This window comes from Amblyomma americanum, chromosome 2 (assembly GCF_052857255.1).
Source record: "Amblyomma americanum isolate KBUSLIRL-KWMA chromosome 2, ASM5285725v1, whole genome shotgun sequence".
NCBI lineage: Eukaryota > Metazoa > Arthropoda > Arachnida > Ixodida > Ixodidae > Amblyomma > Amblyomma americanum.
Genome location: NC_135498.1, coordinates 95,515,736 through 95,536,222, shown reverse-complemented (window position 1 = coordinate 95,536,222; position 20,487 = coordinate 95,515,736). Strand labels below are relative to the sequence as shown.

At 44.0% G+C, this 20,487-nt stretch overlaps 1 protein-coding gene across 2 annotated transcripts in view; it reads right to left on the bottom strand.

The window, feature by feature from the left end:
- Nucleotides 1-1,026: 1,026 nt before the first annotated feature.
- LOC144121638 (caspase-2-like) overlaps nucleotides 1,027-20,487 on the bottom strand; it is a 41,116-nt gene continuing 21,655 nt past the window's right edge. The window contains exons 6-7 of one of the 2 annotated variants that reach the window (XR_013312653.1): nucleotides 6,373-7,529; nucleotides 1,027-6,329 (exon numbers count right to left, since the gene is read on the bottom strand). Coding sequence is in view for 1 of the 2 variants with exons in the window: in XM_077654946.1 (XP_077511072.1) it covers nucleotides 7,132-7,529 (398 nt within the window). In the remaining variant the exon portion in view is untranslated. Of the gene's footprint in view, nucleotides 7,530-20,487 lie in introns of both variants that reach the window. The other variant, XM_077654946.1, reaches the window with a different exon arrangement.

Below are 20,487 nucleotides of genomic sequence, written 5' to 3'. Positions count from 1 at the left end.
TACAGCACACAAGATGTAATTATAAGCACAAGAATATTGAATTACCTTACACTGCTCATTCCAAAGCACACAGTAGTAATCAAAATCCATTCTAACACCTCTTCAGGCAAGTGAGAGGCTGCAATCATATAAATTAAACACTGAAAAAATTATGAAAGTAAGGACACCTACTGGTGCATTAATTTGCTTTCACTGTCCGACTTTTTTGCTCCTTTTGGTAATTGTCAAAACATGCAGAAAATGGCCAGATATACACAGATCAGTGCAATTCCAAATTATGCGCTTGTGGTTAATTGCAGCAGATAAATTTTGATGTCTTCAATGTCTTTTCATTAAAGGAAAATATTTACATCTGCTGAAGAAAGCCAAGTGCATCGGTAAACCACATTAGGCTCAGTGCACGTCTGCTGAAGTACCTAATACATGGTAGCATCAGCTCCTACTACCATGTAGACATGTGCACGCTGCATTACATTAACACATTCAGTGTGGCAGTGATTGTTGGAACCCTAATTCCTGTGTTGTAGACCGCCGGTGGGCCATTTTTAAGTTTTCATTACTGGGGTAGGACCCACTAGTGAGCCACTGGCAATTCCAGCTTCTTTGAAGCACTAACAGATGACAATAGCCCCATTGCATGTGTACTTTTTTGCAAGCTCTGGAACTTACCAACCAAACACACGTTTATACCGTGACGGTGCCCTTGGCTACACAGCATTGATGCATGACATGATTCACTGGTGACTTACTACACAGTGAACACGTTGAGGACGAGTCTGCATATATTTAGCCAGTGTTGTCAAATGAGCAACATGGGCAGCTACTTCAGCCTACTAGATAGTGAGTGCATTTACACATCAGCATCTTTTATTAAAATGAGTCACCACGAATCTGCTAAAATCATGCAACACTGCACATGAACAGCAGGCACCAGCATGCATGCTCACATGTGAATTCATTTTATTTCTCATACATGATTCTAGTTTCGTTAGCAAATCACATAAAGGTGACACACAGACAACTGCATCAGGGATTATAAACTAAGAATGTTTTATTTTTCAACCTCACACATCTCTAACATTCATAATAAGGCACATTAGTCTTTCCAGGCATTCCAGCAAAACTGCACAGCAGTTGTGGCCTTTTTGTTTAGAGGCCTTTTTATTAAAATGGCAAATAATGCCAATCTTTCATACCCTTAATAAATGACAAACCTCGCCCACACACACACACACAGGCAAATGGTGAAAGTAAATTGCACTACACTCTAGGTCACAGCAAAATTACTGCTCAAATGCACTTCACGTAAATGTAAACTGTACAGGCAACACAAAAACATAAGGTGTAAGGAGCAGAAAAGGGCTGTATACATTGCAGTGATGTACTCTGTCCTCTTTAACACCAAGTTTATTTTTATAAACTTATGTGAACTAGTGATGCACAGCAAACAACAGAAAAACTCACTTTATGGTTCTGTGGTGTTAATTCACATCATGAGCTACCAACCAACTTTTTGGGTGCATATACTGAATAATACTGCTATGCACTACAGTCGGACATAAAGCGATTTAAAAGCAACCTTTAGGGTACCTGTCATGCACCATCACAAGGCATGTCATTAAAAAGCACAACTAATAGACTACCAGATTGGGAACCTATGAAAACTTCCATGTATAAAAGAACCATGACGTAATTAAATTAGTATTATTGTTCCTTACACTTGAAAAAGAGAGACCAGTGTAGAAAGTTAGCCACAGTGAATAATCTTAACTGCAGGGCATACTAGCAGATGTCAGCACTTGTACAAAAGCCTCTCATGAACAAAAAAACTGCTATGCATTCAGTAGTTCTGCACATTACGCACCAAAAATGGTGGCAAAGTACAATAGGCATATTGAGCAAGTAACATTGAGCAATTAAACTGCAAATGCAGTTCCTTTTACAAATAAAATGTTTCAATGATGGCAGTTCACTGCAGGCACTTTTTCACTTATACACGTGACAGTCAGCTCTAATTTAAAATCAGCATGTAAAAGTGCATGCAATGACATGCTAGAGCTAACCATAAAAATGAATGAGCAATTGCAAAGGAACAGATTAAGTGAGCAAAGTACCACTGACACAAAAAAGTGACAAATGTGGACCCATGCTGTTCTAAACAGTAATAAAATAAAATCGAGCTAGGCTATCAAGAGCTGCTAAACATAGTGAAAAATGTCGTTTGATAGACTGCATAAAACTGAACACCTTGACAAACACAAACATGCTCAGGCAGTTCTTTCCTATATATACTTCCTATTGGAGCATATATGCTTCCTGTAGCTCTATATGCTAGCTCTATATGCTTCCTGTCTGAGCATATAGAGCTGCACTAGGCTCAGAAACCACTGATGAGGACAGTTTCATACATCACTGAATAAGTACAACAAATCAACATTTGTTTGTGACATGATCTGAAAACATTCCATTTTCTGATTTCAAACAAACAAAACAATTCAGAATGGCTTTTCTACAATACAACAGGGTAAATTAACTATGCTTAGCACATTATGTATTAGATACCAATGTGCAAGGCTTCATATCTAGGCCTGTTAAGAACAACTGCACCAGGGGCACCCTGCTACAAAATGGTAACGGCACAATGATATGAGTGTGATTCTGACAAGCATCGTACTGACGCATGGCTAATTGTCAGTGTTAGTGATCATGATTGTGTCAAATTACATTCCACAAATGCATTTGCATCTGCAGCGTGCAGCAATTAAAAGCACTTAAAATCATGCCCTCAGATGCACTAAGTTTGAAACATTTTTCCACCCTGCACATAATGGGACAATTAATACTTTATTTTCTGCAGGTCTGAAGCTTCCTTCGCATACTGCAAGCTATATCCACACAGATTAGAGCTCCTGAAGAAGACTGCACATGGAAACAAAGTAATAAGTGGAGGTGTACTAACCAGACACCAAATCCCCAAAGTAAAAGCAATATAATACACAGCTGGGTTCACACTTGTCATACAAAGAAAGCTGCTCTGTCTAAGGTCAGCTTTGTGAGCAAATCACAGATTTTTCACACACTTCATAAAATTTTTCGAGTAGCTGTTCTTGCGCGAGGTTCCTTGGAACAACACTGTTCATTTCATATAACTTAGGGCTCATCTATCAATAAACATGGCACTGAAAGAGCACAGCAACAATAACACTGCATTCAGTGCAGAGAGAGCAGTAGTCCTGAAGTTGTCGAAATGAAAAGAAAAAGCCAATCTGTGAGTGCCATTACCAAAAGCGAATCATCGAAGCCTGCCACAAATAAGAGGTGCTCTTGTAATCTATTGTGCATTCTTATGATTAAAAACTCATGAGAGCCTTCAATGAGGCTGCCTTCATCAAAGCAAAAAAGAAAAGGTTCTCAACATACCATACAGTATTCATGTGGACTATAAAACTTGCTGATTACAGAGCTTACAAGTGTGTCGATGTCCTTTGCATGCATGAAAAAAAAAGGTGTATGCTGTCCGGATTTCTCGCTAAGGACACCAAACATAACAAGACCTATGTCTTAGATATGGCTGCCTCCATTTGCGATAAGGATTCACTTACAGCCTGCGCACAGGCATTTCACACGTCACAACTGGCTGCACTGCCGACACTGGTAACTTCATGATTTGAACAATTTCTGGAGGAAGCAAACAATCAAGTAACAGAAAAGCTGCGTCAGTAATCCATAGCAACAATCCGTGCCAAACGAAATTTGAGGCAAAATCAAGCAAAGACATATACATGTCACCATGTATGAGAACCAGAACTGCATGGTACACGTATCAGCAACCCATCATTTGACGACAATTTTGTGCCCTTAATAAAAGGCTTCGTGCATCACAGCCTCAGCAAGGCATGGCTAGAAATGAAACCTGCAAATTACAATTTGTAGCGGTATTTTTGCACAGCTATAAATAAGCCTTGAAAGAAGCGACATGCATTTCAGCTTGTCTCTGGAACCAAAAGAGCTGCCAGAGAGCCTTGTGTAAACGTTCAAAACTGCAAGCAAAGTTCAAATAACAAAGAACAGCCCTACCATGGGATGTCAAACAAAAAAGCGCACAAACTTGTGGCCGCGCTGCTCTGCATAAGCTGACTGAACATCAAAACTGACTGTAATATCAATGAAAAACCACAAGTAGGTCAATAAATACTAGACGAGACTATGTAAATGTGAACATTTGTGGACCCAACACTACAGAGTAGTGTGGCATCCATTACCATGAGGAAGACCTAGTTCATCCAAAACAGCCAAAACTGTACCACCTATACTAATTTTCCAAGAAACTCGATGCCCCCAACCTGAATACTACTGCACGGAGAAAGCAAGCTGACTTGAAGTTGTAGTTGTGGACGTTAGTGATGAAGACTAGTCAAACACTTTTTGCCACTAATGAGCTGTAATGTGTGTTGCCAGTGGAGTCCACGTTTTCTACACAGCAGCACCCAAGTACAGTTTGCACAGGATGAAATTTGCAGCACTTGCCCATAGCGTTCTTAGCTATATTGTATCGTCCGAAACATTACAACTGGAGACACAGGCACACAGAGACAGGCAGCAGCTAGCTGGAAGACATTAGCCCACCAAAACCAGCAAGCGCTTCTATGTCCTCGTCTTCGTCTTGGCTCCTGGAGTTGTTGTCGTCACGTCTGTAACACTAAGTTTAGTCACCGACTGCACTGGCCTTTGCTGCTATGAGCAGACACCACGTTCCATGCTACCCAACCAACAAATTTCCATTTTCAGTTGTGATGACACAGAGGGCTGGCACATGGCACGGAATGGTGCACATGGCTCGGTCACTGCGACCCATGTTGTTTGGCAATTGTCATAAACAGTTTCCCTAACACTAGAAATGTATGGCACAGAAAAAAATAAAAGGGCGCACCACATGGAAAAACAAAACTACATAATCTACGGTGACAATATTTAGGCTGCAGGTACAAATGTCATCACCTGTTGATAGACGGGCATGCACGAAACAGTGACTCTGGATAAAACCTTCCAAGTTTGTTCCTCAATCAATATTCTGTGTTCAATGAGACCACTAGCGAAAAACAGAGCTGTGCATTTGTATCTATTTATATTAATACACTTGTAGCAGCATTGCCGCTACCACATACATTAGATTTCAAATCCAAAACACAAGCTCTCCTAATCAGGCAGGAATTGGTCATAAGTACACTGAGCACCGAGAACTACCACCAAAAGAAGCCAAATGGCTCCTTGTTATGTTACTGGGAGGAGCCCCAATGTAAGGCGGGGAATGCATAATTTTCTGCTGCAAGGTGGAACAAAAGCATCGAGATCGCAGCAACACACCTGATGGCACAATTGTGATAGCATATTGAGGACAGAGACACAAGGAAAGAAAATGAGCACTATCATAACTGGGAGTCCAAAGCAACCAGTGCCAACTAGCAGAGAACAGTAATAACAATTGCGTAAGAGGAAAGGAAAGGTGCAGTAATTGTTGCACTCTCAATGAACACCTGAAACACCCGGGAGAGGAAGGGGATGAAGGTGTGAACGGAACCAGGCAGAGAAAAAGAAGCCAGCATTGTAGTAGATGGCTGAAAATTGATTGCAACCACCCGAATTTCTGTACCACACTAATGTCGTCCCACTGCACACAGCCATCTTCGCATTTTGCCTCATGCGGCTGCTGTGGCTCGGACCTGATTCTGCAACCCCATGCTGAACAGCTGAACGCCATAACCACCAAGCCAGCACAACATTACAGTGAGTTGAGAAGGACCCGATAAGCTCAGTGATGTCAAGATGGATGCCAAGTCAGCAGACAGCGAAGACAGCACAGTCTCGCAGTCTCTTTCGGAAAATGCAGGGCAAGCTTTTGCAGCAACAGCGGGCAGCACAAGAAGAAATAACTTGCCATTCTTTTTTTGACAGTAAGCATGTTCAGAGACATTTCTTTCTTCAGTGTACACAAAAGACCCGCTGCCTAGGGCCATGAGGGTGTAGTAGTACTCTCAACAATCTACAGAGAACAATCTCAGGTCAATCACGTTAGTCTCAATTTTAACCATAAAGATTAAATGAATGAGACAGCGTCTGCAAACCGAAGCAAGGGATCTGGCAGTGCTGCAGTGATGAAGGAAGGCACTGGCTAGAATACAAGGCATCAGTGTATCAAAATAGGCAAAGCTCCTCAATGGCAGCAACTACACTTTCAAGACTAAAAAGAATATGGTTACCTAAGGCACCACATTCTATGTAACAAACACTATCTTTTGCACAAAAGCCAACAAAAGTTGACAGCAGTAGAACTATGAAAATACAAAAGCCAACAAAAGTTGACAGCAGTAGAACTATGAAAATATGCAGCAGAAAAAAACTGCGCAGTGTCACTACCTAAAGCAATTGACCTCACCGTGAAGGCATATAAATGTGACAGCGCCACAGTAAGTGAGCTTCCACTGTTTTTGTCGCTGCGAAATGCACTTGGTGCATGCAGTAGCCACGGAACCAGCTTTGACCCATATGAGAAGATGCTTTATGACGCTGCTGCAACAGACTTCTGGAAGCACAGCGCCGTCTCACACTAGCAGCTGATGCAACGACAGGTTTACTCACTGCCAGTCCTCTGCTTTTCCAGCTAACCCGACTGTCACTGCAGTCACAGGCACAACTTAAGCAGCCACTCTGAAGCATGATGGCATGAAAAATACAATGGCTGGATTTTGGTGGTATGTCTGAAGTCACCGTGCTTGTGCAGGCAGTGTGTTGTAGCTCTCCTTGATTAACCTGCATCAACCACTACAGTGATGAGCTCATGTTCACCACTCAAAAAATAAGCCTCTGTAGCATCCTGCTCTTTGCTAGCCATGCAGTTCATCACTGTTATCATTTGCAATGGCAAGTAGTTGTAGCACCAATAGTGGTTTCAGAGGCACAGTGGTGAATCTGGCTATAGTGCAACAGCAGAAGGTGATAAGTACACCGGGACCAAGATGGCACTAGAACAATAAAGTGCAGAGAACTGGTACATAATTCCGGTGCTTGTGAGACCAAAATGAGTAGCCCTGACGCATTCACTCCAAAATCCGCATCCCAATCACCCAGGGTCAGCTATTTGGCAGCGGCTTCCTCAGGCCTGCGCTCCACAAAGAGTCCTGGGTTAAAGTACAGCTTCTTCCTCCAACCGTGCAGCTCCATGCTTGGTGTCTGCCGGCCGCCATCGTGAGAATAGCGATTGAGCACCTGGTCTTGTACACGGTGCATGAGCTTTTCTAGATGCATGGTGCAGGCATTCTCGCAGAAGACTGTGTAGACGGCCAACAAAAACCATGAGCCGATCACTCTGTTCTTGAGCGCCTTGTAACCCGGGATGGTGGCGTATGCGATGTACATGTCTGACCAGGTGGCCATGCGTTCATGACTAGGCATTGATTCAGGCGCACCCTCAGGTATCCGTCCCGCATCTGGGGTGTCAAACACAATGGCCTTGGTTCCGCTGTCATCCTTTCCTGCATGACAAAAAAAAAAAGCAATGCAGCTGTAAAAGCAAGCAGCATTTAAGATGGCAAAAAAAGAATAAGCACATACAGTCCTCAAGCAATTTTCTTCAAGCAAAACATGCAAAAACAGAAAGCTGTGTCCTGTATACTGTTCACGATTATTGTAAGACAAAGACTTCATGGAGATGCAGAAAAGAGAAAAGAGACACCGCTCTCCCATTATCTACTACCACCATTATTGTCAAGCACTGTGAAAAGCTAATGAAATGGGTAAATAGGGAAAGCAGGAATGCAGGAAAAGAACACCAAAAAAAAAATGTACCGTAAGTTGACGATTTGTTGCACGATTTAACATGGTGCAGAGAGACATGAAGCGAAGGCCGTTCTCACTGCTCCTGTAAGACTGCAGATTAGTCTGGTGGTTCAAAGAAAGGCTGAAAATGTGGGCTGCACCACCAACACATGCTTGGTAAAACAAAGTGAGGTAGGTAGTCGGTATGAGCGCTATCAATCAGGTGTTGTGTATGGGATTCCCTTCACACGCACATATTCGTACATCGACCAAACCAGGTGCTATTTGATGTTTGAATATAGCATCGGGGAGCACAAAAATAATCTAAACAATTCTTCCTCCCTTTTAGGTGATCGATGTTGCATACACAGATGCCAGCTCATTTTCTCTTCGCCACTATTCATATCAGCACACAAGAGAACTGAAGAAGGCACATCGCTTCATGTATGAATTGTGTAAGCCAGCCATCACTTGCGCTCTCATGAAAAGAAAGTATTATCTCTGGATAATGTAACACCATTATGGTTTTGTAAGCTTGGGTTGTTACATGCGTGGTTTTGCTGTTGTCGTATAGTGCATTAATTTTTGTTTCCATTTCTTAATGAACCATTTGCGAGAACAATGCACGTCCTGTATTTTCTTGCATCTTCATAAAGTTCACACCTCATACTATAATCAAGATCTTCTTAGTTTCACAAATGCATTAAAAATGTCAGATAACTTGCCCCCTCTCTACCCACCTAAAAAATCCCTAGCTAATGAAGTAGCACTTTAGTGCCACCTAGTAATTGAAGACATCCATCACTGAAGACGCATCATTCACACACACCCCTGAAGGCATCATTTTCGTACCAGATTAGCTAACAGTGCGTACTGAGAAAAGTTACTAGCCGGTACTTTTTTGATGCTCTAGTATTTTTCACATCATATTGTGACCATTCTCCTCTAAAATGCCTGGAGCTCTGAAGGGAACATCAATGCATCTTTGCATCCAGCTCTTATTACCCAGCCTAGCACTGATTTGATTTGGAACACTGCCTTTCCCAACAGCATTTTTGCTCGAACCGGCTGCCTACAACTAACAAATAGGCATCATTAGCTGTGGCAAACAAAAGTGGCTAATGGTCAAAGTGAAGCCTGTCGCTTGGCAGTGTGGTTAAAACGGTGGTCACTACAGTAGAATCTCGATGATACGATTACGGCTGATACGAATTTCGGGATGATACGAATTTTAAGAATGCTTTGAACAGACTACATTGTATAGAATACGTTAAGATTCGGGGTGATACGAACGGTTTCTGAACCCGCCGCGGTTGATACGAACGTGCAAACCAGTGGCGCATGCGAGCGGGCCGGCGCGGCCGCCGCGAGTCCTCTCCACCCCCCGCCCCCCGCCACGACGAACGTTGTACGAACACGCAAACCGAGCCACCGAGCGGCTCAGCGCAACACTGGCGCTCACAGGGGGAGAGGGTACCCACCGCGCCCCGCGGCCTCTTCTCTCCCCCTCCCCCCCACTAGCCACCCTACCCCCACCTCCCTTTCGTAGCAACCATGTAGCAACCCGACCAGCACGAACCATACGAACCAAGGACGGCCAAGGCGAGGCACGTGCCCAGTCGTGTACGTCACCCATTTGCTGGCAGCTCATTGGTCTATCGAAAAGTTGTCTCGCCGGCTGTTCCCGGGAGGGTGCCGCCGCCGCAGGGACCGCAGTTCTCCGTTCGCCGCTTCTTTCTGTGCTTCGCTGTGACGTGAACTGCCGAAACGTGACAAGGACGCAAGCGTTCGCTGCTGCCGACATGTCGCGGAAGCGTAAAGCACTTTCTTTTAAGGAGAAGCTCGATGTGCTGAAGAAGGTTGACGAAAACCCCAAGAAGAAGCGTGTCGACTTAGCAAAAGAGCTAGGTTTGGCACCGTCGACGCTGTGCACCATTGTTGGGCAGCGAGAAGTTATCTTAAAGAATGTGCAGCACTTCGGTGTGAACGTGAAGCAGGCGAAAACAGCGACCCATGTCAAGCTGGAAGAGGTCCTGCTGACTTGGTTCCGCGAAGTGACAGCGGCCGGCGTCAACGTGGACGGCAAGGTGCTGCGTGAAAAAGCCGACACCATTGCGCTTTCGCTTGGTATTGAAAATTTCCAAGCGTCTGGGGGATGGCTGCACCGGTTTAAAGAGCGGCACGGACTTGTCTACCGGGTCGTCTCAGGCGAAGGCAAGAAAGTGGACCAGTCAGCTGTGGACGAGTGGCTGAACACGCTGCCGGCGCTGATTTCGGAGTACGCGCCACGCGACATATTTAATGCCGACGAGGCGGGCCTCTTTTTCAATCTTCAACCGGAAAGGAGTTTGTGCGTAAAAGGCCAGGCATGCCAGGGCGGCCAGAAAAGCAAGGAGAGAGTAACAGTACTCTTTTGCTGCAACTCGGATGGATCCGAGAAACTCCAGCTTACCGTCATCGGTAAGTCGAAGAAACCGAGGTGTTTCCGATCGGCGGAGCGTTTGCCTGTCTTTTACAAAGGTAACCGAAAGGCGTGGATGACTGGAGATTTTTTCCGCGAATTCTTGACAAGCCTTGATCGGAAAATGGCGTCAAGAAATCGGAAAATTTTGCTTTTCGTGGACCAGTGCTCTGCCCACCCAAAGGAAATTACGTTCAACAACGTGACAGTCAGGTTCCTGCCGGCGAACACTACCAGCCATCTTCAGCCACTGGATGCTGGGATAATTAGAAATGTTAAACATCATTTCAAAGGACTTCTAGTGAGGCGTCTGCTGGCGAAAATTGACCGTAAAGAAGCAAACTTGCGGATCAGTCTCTTGGATGCTTTGCACTTTCTAGCCATGTCGTGGGATAATGTAACTTCAGACACAATCTCGAACTGTTTCAGAAAGTGCGGATTTGCCATCGGACTTGATGCGGCTTCGGCGGGAGATTGTCAAGAGCCAGGTGAAGACTTCACGATTGATGGCTGGGACAATCTGGAAACTGAAGCTTCGGCCCGAGACTTCGTTACCGCGGACGACAACGTCGCGACCTGTGGGCTGACGTCTATTGAAGACTTGGTCAGCGAAGCAGATAACTGCGAACATGAGCCTGACAGCGATGGTGACGCTGACGACGAGTGTGATCAACCGCCGTCAACGGCAGATACTCTTCACGCTCTGGACGTTCTGCGCCGCACCGTAAGTGCCGGCAGCGTGAGCGACGAAACAGCTGCACGGTTTTATGCCTTTCAGGCGGGGCTTGTCCGCGACATCAACGGCAAAAAAGTGCAGGCAAGCATTACGGACTTTTTCAGCCGCAAGTAGTTCGCCGTAATAAAGTTTGGTTCATTTTTCGGTTGATTCCCATGTGGAAGTTGGCTTGTTTTGGATCATACGAATTCGGGATGATACGAATATTTTGCATGCTCCCTTGGAATTCGTATCATCGAGATTCTACTGTACTAAAAGCTACCACTGAATAGACAAGCTTGCGACAACATTTTAGTGCAACAAATTTCTCGGCCCAAATAACTGATGCTTGAACAAAATGTGCCAACAACTAAGTAAGTGAGCATCCTTGATTTTTCCATGTGAGATAACCCCCACAGTGGAATAAGTTCAGGCTATAAATGAGAAAGGCTACTTTGCGGAGCGATGTGCCTGAGTTTTTGCTTCTGGCACTGGGAGGCAAGCATTGCAATGAAGAAGAACCTCGTCAATATGAAGTCGATCAGATATCATAAAATATTCAAATTAAGAAGGTTTTCGAATTACCCGAAACTGAAGCAAGGTAAAAAAGGCAAACATGAAATGTTGTTCAACCGCTTGCAGTGCATTAGTGTCGTTACCAGAGCACTCTACAAGGCTGCAGCCAACATTTAACAATTAACTTCTCCTACAGCAAATGCTCGTTTTACATTCACCATGGCTGCCATATCACTGTCGGTGACACAAAATTCTGTCACGCTGGTTTCGACATCACTGCAAAATATTGGCGCAAAGTTCTGTAATGTTTGTTCATGCCCAAAGCCGCCAGCACGCAGCTTCATCACTTTGCGACACGAGATGCAACCAGATTTACCTGGAATTACTGCAGCCACACGCAATTGCTTCCACATAATTTGAGATTATAGTAGGCAATTTCCACGCCTTATCTCGAAAGGTCGTCACCTTTAAACTGACTATGGCAAAGAGCGGTAACCATTCTGTCCTTCTCGACTACCGCCGAGCACATTTGTTGCTGCTGCCGTCGGCAAGTTGTTCTATGATTTGTGGGCGTAGGTTGGCCCAATGAAGAGCTCATTTCAGGGTCCCATCAGTTTGCTTGTATGTTCATGGCGTTGTCGCCAGCCCGTGACAATATGGTGCACATTTCTCTCAATGTAATCCCGTTCCTGGTAATATTCTTAGCCGTTTGTTTCTGAGTTCCTACCCGACGCTCTCGGCATGCATGTGCGCGACGGCCAAGGGTTAGTCGGGTTAGTGGTGCGGCTCAGCTCGAAGGCTCATGCTCAAAAGGGCTGTCGTCGGTAGAAAAGGAGCGTCAGGATTAGCATGCACACACTCCATCCGGCACATCTGGGCGTAGCACAGTGTATTTTGTTGGTTAAATGTTCTAGGGGGAGCTCCCAAGTTGGAGTAAATTTGTAATAAGGGAGTAATTATTCATTGGCGTCCACCCAAGCGCAGCCATACGACTACAAAGCTTATTACAGCTTTCTCAGAAACTTCGCAGTTGAAGAAAAATTCTTCCTGGTCCGGGGTTTGAACCCGGGACCACTGCTTCACCGGAGCAGTCGCTCTTCCTTTGTAGCCGTATGGCTGCACTTGGGTGGATTCCAATGAGTAATTACTCCCTTATTACAGTGTATTTTATATCAACAAGTTCAGCAAGGTGCAACGTGTGCATGAAATAAAAACTATACTCTCTGTCAGCGCCGCTGCTAATTAGTCTAGAGAGGATCAGCACACGCAGAACCATGCTATTTGCTCCGTTGCGCAAGCAGTTCGCCGGCATACTCGGACACTGTTGCCAGGGTTTTGCTGCAAGAATGTACCTTAGAATGGAAGTTATATGGATGAATCCATTAAAACGAGATGAAAGAGCCACTAAGTGTCGTGTGAATTTTCAGGTACAAGCAATAAACAGTGAAAATAGGAATAGCAACTTTTCAAGCTGCAGTGGAATACTTGCAAGACCATGACAATACAGTTGACATCAGGCACTAAGCCTATAAAAAATGGTTTCATCACATCAGACTTACGCACGTAAATACAAAACACTATTTGCCAACATCGCTGAGCACACTCGGCTAACGGGCACCTTTCAAGTGCAAAGAGATTTGTGCCTACTACAGTTTCCCACCTACTACATTTATAATTTTGACAAATTGTGGTTGTATAACATGTTTATTGACCAACCGTACAAGTGCAAACATGTCGGAACCAACACTATTCCTACGTCAAGTTATTGATCAATTCGCCCTGGCCCTACCGTATGCTAGCCTTCCCGGTTAATTCAGTTGGTAGATCGACTGCTCCGGTAAAGCGGTGGTCCCGGGTTCGAACCCTGGACCAGGACGAATTTTTCTTTAACTACAAACTTTCTGTGGAAGCTGTATAGCTTTCCTTTGTAGCCATATTACTGCGCTTGGGTGGATACCAGTGAGTAATTGCTCCCTTATTATACACGTGGATCGAACATGACGGCACGCAACACGAAGAGCTGAAATGCAGCGGCAGTCACCCGCCGTGGTGGTTTCTCTGCAATGCCTAAATGCAAGGAGGCGAAGCACCACCACCACCAACAACAACAACAAAAATAAAAACGGCACGCTAGCATTCGAGACTTCCGTGTTTGCGGAGACGCGACATGAAGAGGAGAAATGCTTAATTTTCTTCGCGGTGCATAAGAGCAAGACGAAGGGCCTGGAGATCGCAGCTGCGACAGTCAGCCGCTGCATTGGCTTCCCCGCGGTACTTAAAGGGACACTGAGGAGAAATTGAAGTTGGCTTGTACCGATAGAATAGCAGCTCCTGATCACAAAAACGCCACTATTACTCAGAACGAAGCTCTTGTAATATAGAAAATAGCAAGAACCAAAATACAGGTATCGCCGCCACAGACCAATCTCGCAAGTACAAGCGTGATGACTTCCTAGGACAAGAGGCGCCACCTTGGAGGAATTTTCCTTACATCATGGGGCCACGAATCTCTGAGGCTAGCAAAAAAAAAAGGTTGCGCACCGCACTGCTAGCCGTCAGAAATCATGGGATCTGCGTTTACGTCACGTTTCACGTCACTCCGTTCTGTGACGTCCTAAGAGTTGCCGTGACGTCATAATAGTTCCCTGAGTTTGAATCAGAGCGGCGGGAAAAACTTTTTCAACTTCGAATCCAAATTTCCTTGAAATAAATGCATCTTTACCGCCAGGACAAGCTGCAACAAAGCCATGAAATGCCGAACTATCAGATTTTGCTAACAAAAAAAAAAATTGACAGAGTTCTCCTCAGTGTCCCTTTAAGTGCAAAGCATCCGAAAATGACGAGGAAGAGATTTTGGTTACTTTCGTCATTGTCATCGACGGCCTGGATGCGTTACAAAGTTCCTTCTGCGCTTAAGAAAGCACGAACGCGGACTGAATTCTGCAAGCACTAGAAAGGGATCTGTTTAGATCTTGTGCCAAGAAATGCTGACCAATATTTTTATGAAGTGAAATTTTCAATAAATATCTTTGTACCTTACTCAACAGTTACATTTTTCAAAATCAGGCGGTTTGTATCATATCTTTTCCTGGATCATACGTTTTTCCCGCAGTTTTTTAAAAACGTTTCGACAAGGTTTTATTGCACTGATCTCTTTGGGATTTTTTTTTTTGCGCTTCACTTTTGTTCCATACCCTCGCTAGCTGTCACTGAAATCACTCGATCACTAGGGCAGATGGTATGAGCTGAATAGACCAGACAAATAGAACTGTATTGTAGCGGTATTACAACAATTGCATGCCTTCTATACACTGCTTACCAGCAAATAGAGCACAACAAAGAGTTAATTGCTCCATGGAATGGGCGAGCTGGGAAAGGCGACCTCATTTATCACGCTTCCCTCTCATACAAATACAAATTTATAATGTTCATATTTAAAGTACCAAGTATTTAATAAAACTGATGAGCAAAAACGGCAAAAGCACACGTCTCTGTCACTTAAACCTCAACTGAAAGTGACTGACAAACTTTTTTAGTTTGTATTTTGTGCAAGTATCATGACAGTTGCTGGGTCTTGTTTGCTTCTAAAGCTTAATGCGAAAAATTGTGGTTCGAGTTTTGTCATTTGCCCATTGTACAAGAGTCTTCAACGTCGATGTCGATGTTTTAAATTTTATTCTATTCCAAGCAGGCGTAAAAAATTTACATGGTTGCACAAAGTTGTATATTTGCTTTCATGTTCGCTTCCATCCATTTCCTACACATTCCCTTTGCCCCATGCTTGCATGCTTTGGTCGTGAATATTCAGCAACGTTTTGTCAGCGTTTGTTTTTATAGTACTTCATTCTTTATGGATACACTCACTCTATGGTTTTACTTACGTTTCGATTTCATATCTTCTCAATATCTTTCCATAATTTTCTTTGCATAAAACGCAGTTTGAGGCAAGACAAAAATGTATCCTGATGAATGCTTAACATTAGATGCTATTTCACTAATATCCAATATCATGACTATGCTCGCCATAGCATTTGGCTCGCATACAGCTTTGTTTCGCTACTTCAGCCACTGTCGCAGAACTATGGCCATTAGGCCTGCAGAAGCTCATGTGCATTAAGCAAAACGAACAATCGCTGAAGAAGTAGACTTTACACATTAGTGCTATCAATTACCATGAAAAAAAAACTGACCCTTGATGATCAGCCGCTCAGAAACGCTACGACAGAGGCGGCTCGCAAAAGTGTTTGTCTGCTCCGTGCTCACAGCACTCGTTACAAACGCCATCCCGCGCCACCTGGAGCAGTCATCGCTGGAACGACCCGCTCTGCACTGGCACACAGCACACTTCCCAGTATTGTCGTATACTACTGCGGCAGTCTGACTGTGGTGTATGTACCGCTGTGGTCTGAGTGTGTTGATGCCATATATCGGTGAACTGCAGAGGGTCACTTTCGCCAGCGTGATGTCACTGTGGCGTACGCTAAGCCGGAGCGTCTGTGCTGTCTGTGCAATGGTACATGAAGTGATGAAAAGTATGTTTAAGGGTCGCGCTCCATAATGTGTGCTTGCACACTATTATAAGCGGCACAACACTGCATTACCAGTTGAACTCGGGTGTTCCTGATTTTGCAGCGAACTCAGCCGATCCTGCATAGCATCCCAGGCCTTCAAATTAACTGAATGGGGGCAAGCTGCCACTTTGTATTAAGTAGTAAAATTCACATTACATACTATGAGACCGCAGAAACTCTACGGAAAATCTAGGATTTCGAATTAACCGAGATCAAATTATTAAGGCATTACTGCATTTTCAAACAAACATTAGTGAGAATATGTACAACACTTTTTAAAAAGCACATTTAAATAGCCAATATGTATACATATATATTGCATATTGCTGCCAAGCTGTGCAAAACATTGATACCACCCAGCTGTGGTGCACGCATGTATAATTAGCACATGCAATTCAGTGGGTGGGATCCATTGTGAGTTCTCTCTAACTTCTGGCGACAAGTAATGGCCGTCTCTTTTCTAATTTCAGTACCAAAATATTGATTTCTCAAGCCATTCCTGTTGTATCTGTTCATAGAAGAAAACCGCAGTAATTTTGTGTAAGTTAATTTGAAATCCTTGTTAATTCAGGGAAGAGTTTATAATGTAAACTTTGCAGGGGTACACAAGGCATTCAAGAAAACACGCAATCAAAAGTTACATGTGAGGCTTAGAACCATAACTAAAAACCTGAAACAAGGATTAAAGATGGAAAAAACAACATTCTGATCATCCCTAAATGATAAAATATGATGTAACGTAAAGGAATTATGGCGATATGTGAAAAGTAACAAAACAGGCAGAGTTGGTGTTCTGCCTCTTTGAAAAGAAAGTGGTATGTTAACTGATGATACTTCAAAAGCCGATTACTTCAATGTATATTTTCACTCTGTATTCACAGCTTGTCGTTGTGCACTGGTACGAAAATGTCGTTGTGCACTGGTACCCGAATTATACGAAATGTTGCCTCTAATGCATGGGCTTGAGTAAAGGCGCTCTTGTCCAACCTTAATCCTTATTCTGCTCATGGTCCAGATGGAATATCGAATCATGTCAAGCGCTGTTCCCACAGTATTGCACCTATTTTGGTTGAATTATTTACCAAATCATTAAATTCTCAAGAATTACCACGCGACTGAAAAATCGCAAATGTAACTCCTGTCTTTAGAAGCGGCCGCCGTGATCTGGAAAGCAATTATAGGCTGGTTTCTTTGACATGGGTTTGTTCTAAAACACTGGAAAATGTTATTTATTCTTGTCTAATCAAGCATCTTCAGGACAACAAATTTTTCATTCCGACCCAGCATGGATTTTGCTCGGGGTTATCCTGTACCACTCAACTTACCGAATTAATTCACAATGTTGCACACTCCTTCAACAACAGTGCCCGAACAGATGCTGTGTTCATTGATTTCCGAAAGGCTTTTGATGTGGTCCCACACAATTTACTTTTGTACAAATTATCATTTCTTAGTCTTCCCGATTCACTTTACGGTTGGCTTAAAGATAACCTGAACAAATGTCAGCAAAAAGTGGTTCTGAATGGAGTAGCATCACGAGCAGTTCATGTTTTTTTGTCAGCTGCATCGCAAGGATCGGTCCTAGGGTCCCTCCTGTTCCTCATTTATATTAATGATTTAACTGAAGGCATTGTTTCCACTGTGAGATTGTATGCGGGTGACTGCGCTGTTTATCACCCTGTGTTATGTTCCGGAAATATAAGCATACTGCAGCTCATCTTGAGAAAATTTGTTCTTGGAGTGCCAAATGCAAGATGGATTTGAGCATAGCAAAATGTCATCATATGCATTTCACGAACAAAAAGGAAAAGCTCTCTACTTCATACTTCTTAAATGATGTTCCAGTGCAGCGTGTTGAGGAGGTCAAACACCTAGGCGTCACATTCACTGCGACATTGGACTGGACATCCCACATCGAGTTAACAAGTGCTAAAGGTTGTCGCCTCTTACGCCTTTTACACAGAAACTTCAAGTCGGCGCCTAAAGCTTTGAAGGAAACTTTGTACTTTACTAATATTAGGCCTGTGTTACAATACACGTGCGTAGCATGGGACCCGTTCACAATTATTCTCGAAGGCAAGCTACAGCGTGTTCAGGAAATCACTGCAAGGTTTGTTACAGGCGTCTACAACTACGGTATTAGAGGTTCGAAAGTCAGAGAAAGTCTAGAGTGGAAGTTGCTGTTTACACACAGAGCGATGCTCAGATTGAAGTTTTTACCAATGTTAACAGCAACAGCCCAGGAATCGAAAAAAGCATACATTTAAAACAACCTCATTATCAGTCCAAGAGATGAGAAAATACCAGAAAAATAAGGCAATATCAAAGTCGCATAAATGTATTTAAGTTTTCATTTTGACACGAACAATAGAATAGAATTCACTCCCGGATGAGATAGTGTCTGCACCCGATTTCTCATCTGCCATAGAGAGCATCACATCAATCTGATTTATTTCACACTTCCAGTGTCCTGCTTTTAGAATTGTGTAACAGCTTTTGTAATTGGATACCTTGGTTCTGGATCAATGTGTTAACTACTACTTTTAGTTTAGAGTTGTTTGTATTTTCGTTTTATAACTGATTTGTTGCTTTTGTGTGTGCTCTTGTTTTTAACTTTGTGTTTCCAAGTAACCCCCTATGATAATGCCCAATGGGTGCTGTAGGTATTTGTAATAAATAAACTAAATAAATAATTCAAGCCAAATGCTTGCACCAACTCATTTAATTCGAGTCCAGGAGTGCTTAGCCCGAGACAATCAGCAAACTCTGAAAAGTTCGGGTTCAACAGACAATGCAGCATGGTACCACTTATGACAGTCAAGTGAGCCCGTACTAAGCAGCACAATGCTTGATTGGGCTCTTCTAGGTATCATGCACAATAAAGCAGAAAGCGGCAGTACTCTAAGTGCACGGCATGATGATGTCACATTGGCCAGAGCGAAGCTTTGCAGTTTTGCAGCGCCCAACTGCCAACCTGTTTGGTGAAGTCAGGCACAATCGGACCGTACCAAGGCCAATTTTTGGACCACACCAATGCCAATTTAAAACACAGCTTCTGTTTTATGCAAGTCATGCTGAACTCGTTGATACAAAATATACCGCTCCAGCACTGGACTATCTGAATGAGTCAAATGTGCTGTCTTCTCTTCATTCCTTTTTAACTGAAAAGGTGCTGCTGTCCCAAGCCCTTCTGTGCACGCTCCTGAAAGCTTTGCCCTACCACTATCCTGATGCACTCATAAGCAAGTTGCATCAAGAGAGATGCGCAGTTATGTTCTGCAGACGTCGAAACTCTTGACTGAAATTCTAGCAGCTGGCAATGACATTGCACTCACGACAAGTCCAAACAGGCTGCTGCAGCAGGGACAGTTAAACATTACGTGTCGAATGTAGCTTTCTTCAGGGAAATACCGTATTTACTCGAATCTAGGGCGACCTCGATTCTAAGCCGACCCCCTAAAGTCCGAAGCCAACAAAAAAAAATATATTACCCCGTATGTAGCCCGAACAAAAAAAGTGAGGACAGCGTTCACAAAATGCAAACAGCATTTATTGAATCGAACGTGCTGAGCTCATTCAACGTCGTCGTCGCTGCTAGACTCGTCGCTGTGTTCCTTGTCACTGTCACCTTCAAACAGTGGACTATCTTCGGTACCGTTAGCGCATTAGATATGCTGCGCTTTTTAAAGGCGCGCACGATCAAAGTACCTGGGATGTCCCACGCTGCAGCTACCTAGCCCGCCAGCTGCGATAGCGATGCACGTTTGATGCGGCCCATTGCCGTTAGCATGTAGTCTTCGTCAGTCAACCAGTTCATGTAATATTTCCGCCGACGATCCTTGAAAGGTTTGTTGATGCAGACATCAAGTGGCTGCAACTGGCCAGTCATGCCGCCCGGTATGACAGCGAGGTCCATGTTCGCTTGGGCAAGCGCAGCCTTCACGTTGTCGGTCAAGTGCCCACGGTAAGAGTCAACGACAAGGAGCGAGTTCTTTGTCAAAAGGGCTCCTGGACGCCGTCGCCACACAATCTTAACCCACTCTTCCACCATCGAACCCGTCATCCACCCATTCTCATTTGCCCGCACAATGACATTTCTTGGAAAAGTTTCTCGAGCAGGCAGTGTCTTCCTTTTAAATATCATATAAGGAGGGAGTTTATGTCCATCACCTGTGCAGCTCAGCATCACAGTTGCGTGCTGCTTCTCGTAGCCCGCAGAGCGCACCTTCACCTCCTTGGCACCCTTTTCATTCATGGTGTACGCCACTGGCATATCAAAATAAACAGCCGACTGGTCAGCGTTGCCGATTTGCCCAAGGTTGGCCTGCCGCTTCTCTCTTTCGCAGCACGTAGCGCTGAAAAGCTATCAGCTTTTCTTCGAAATCGCTTGGCAGCATCTGGGCGATTGAAGC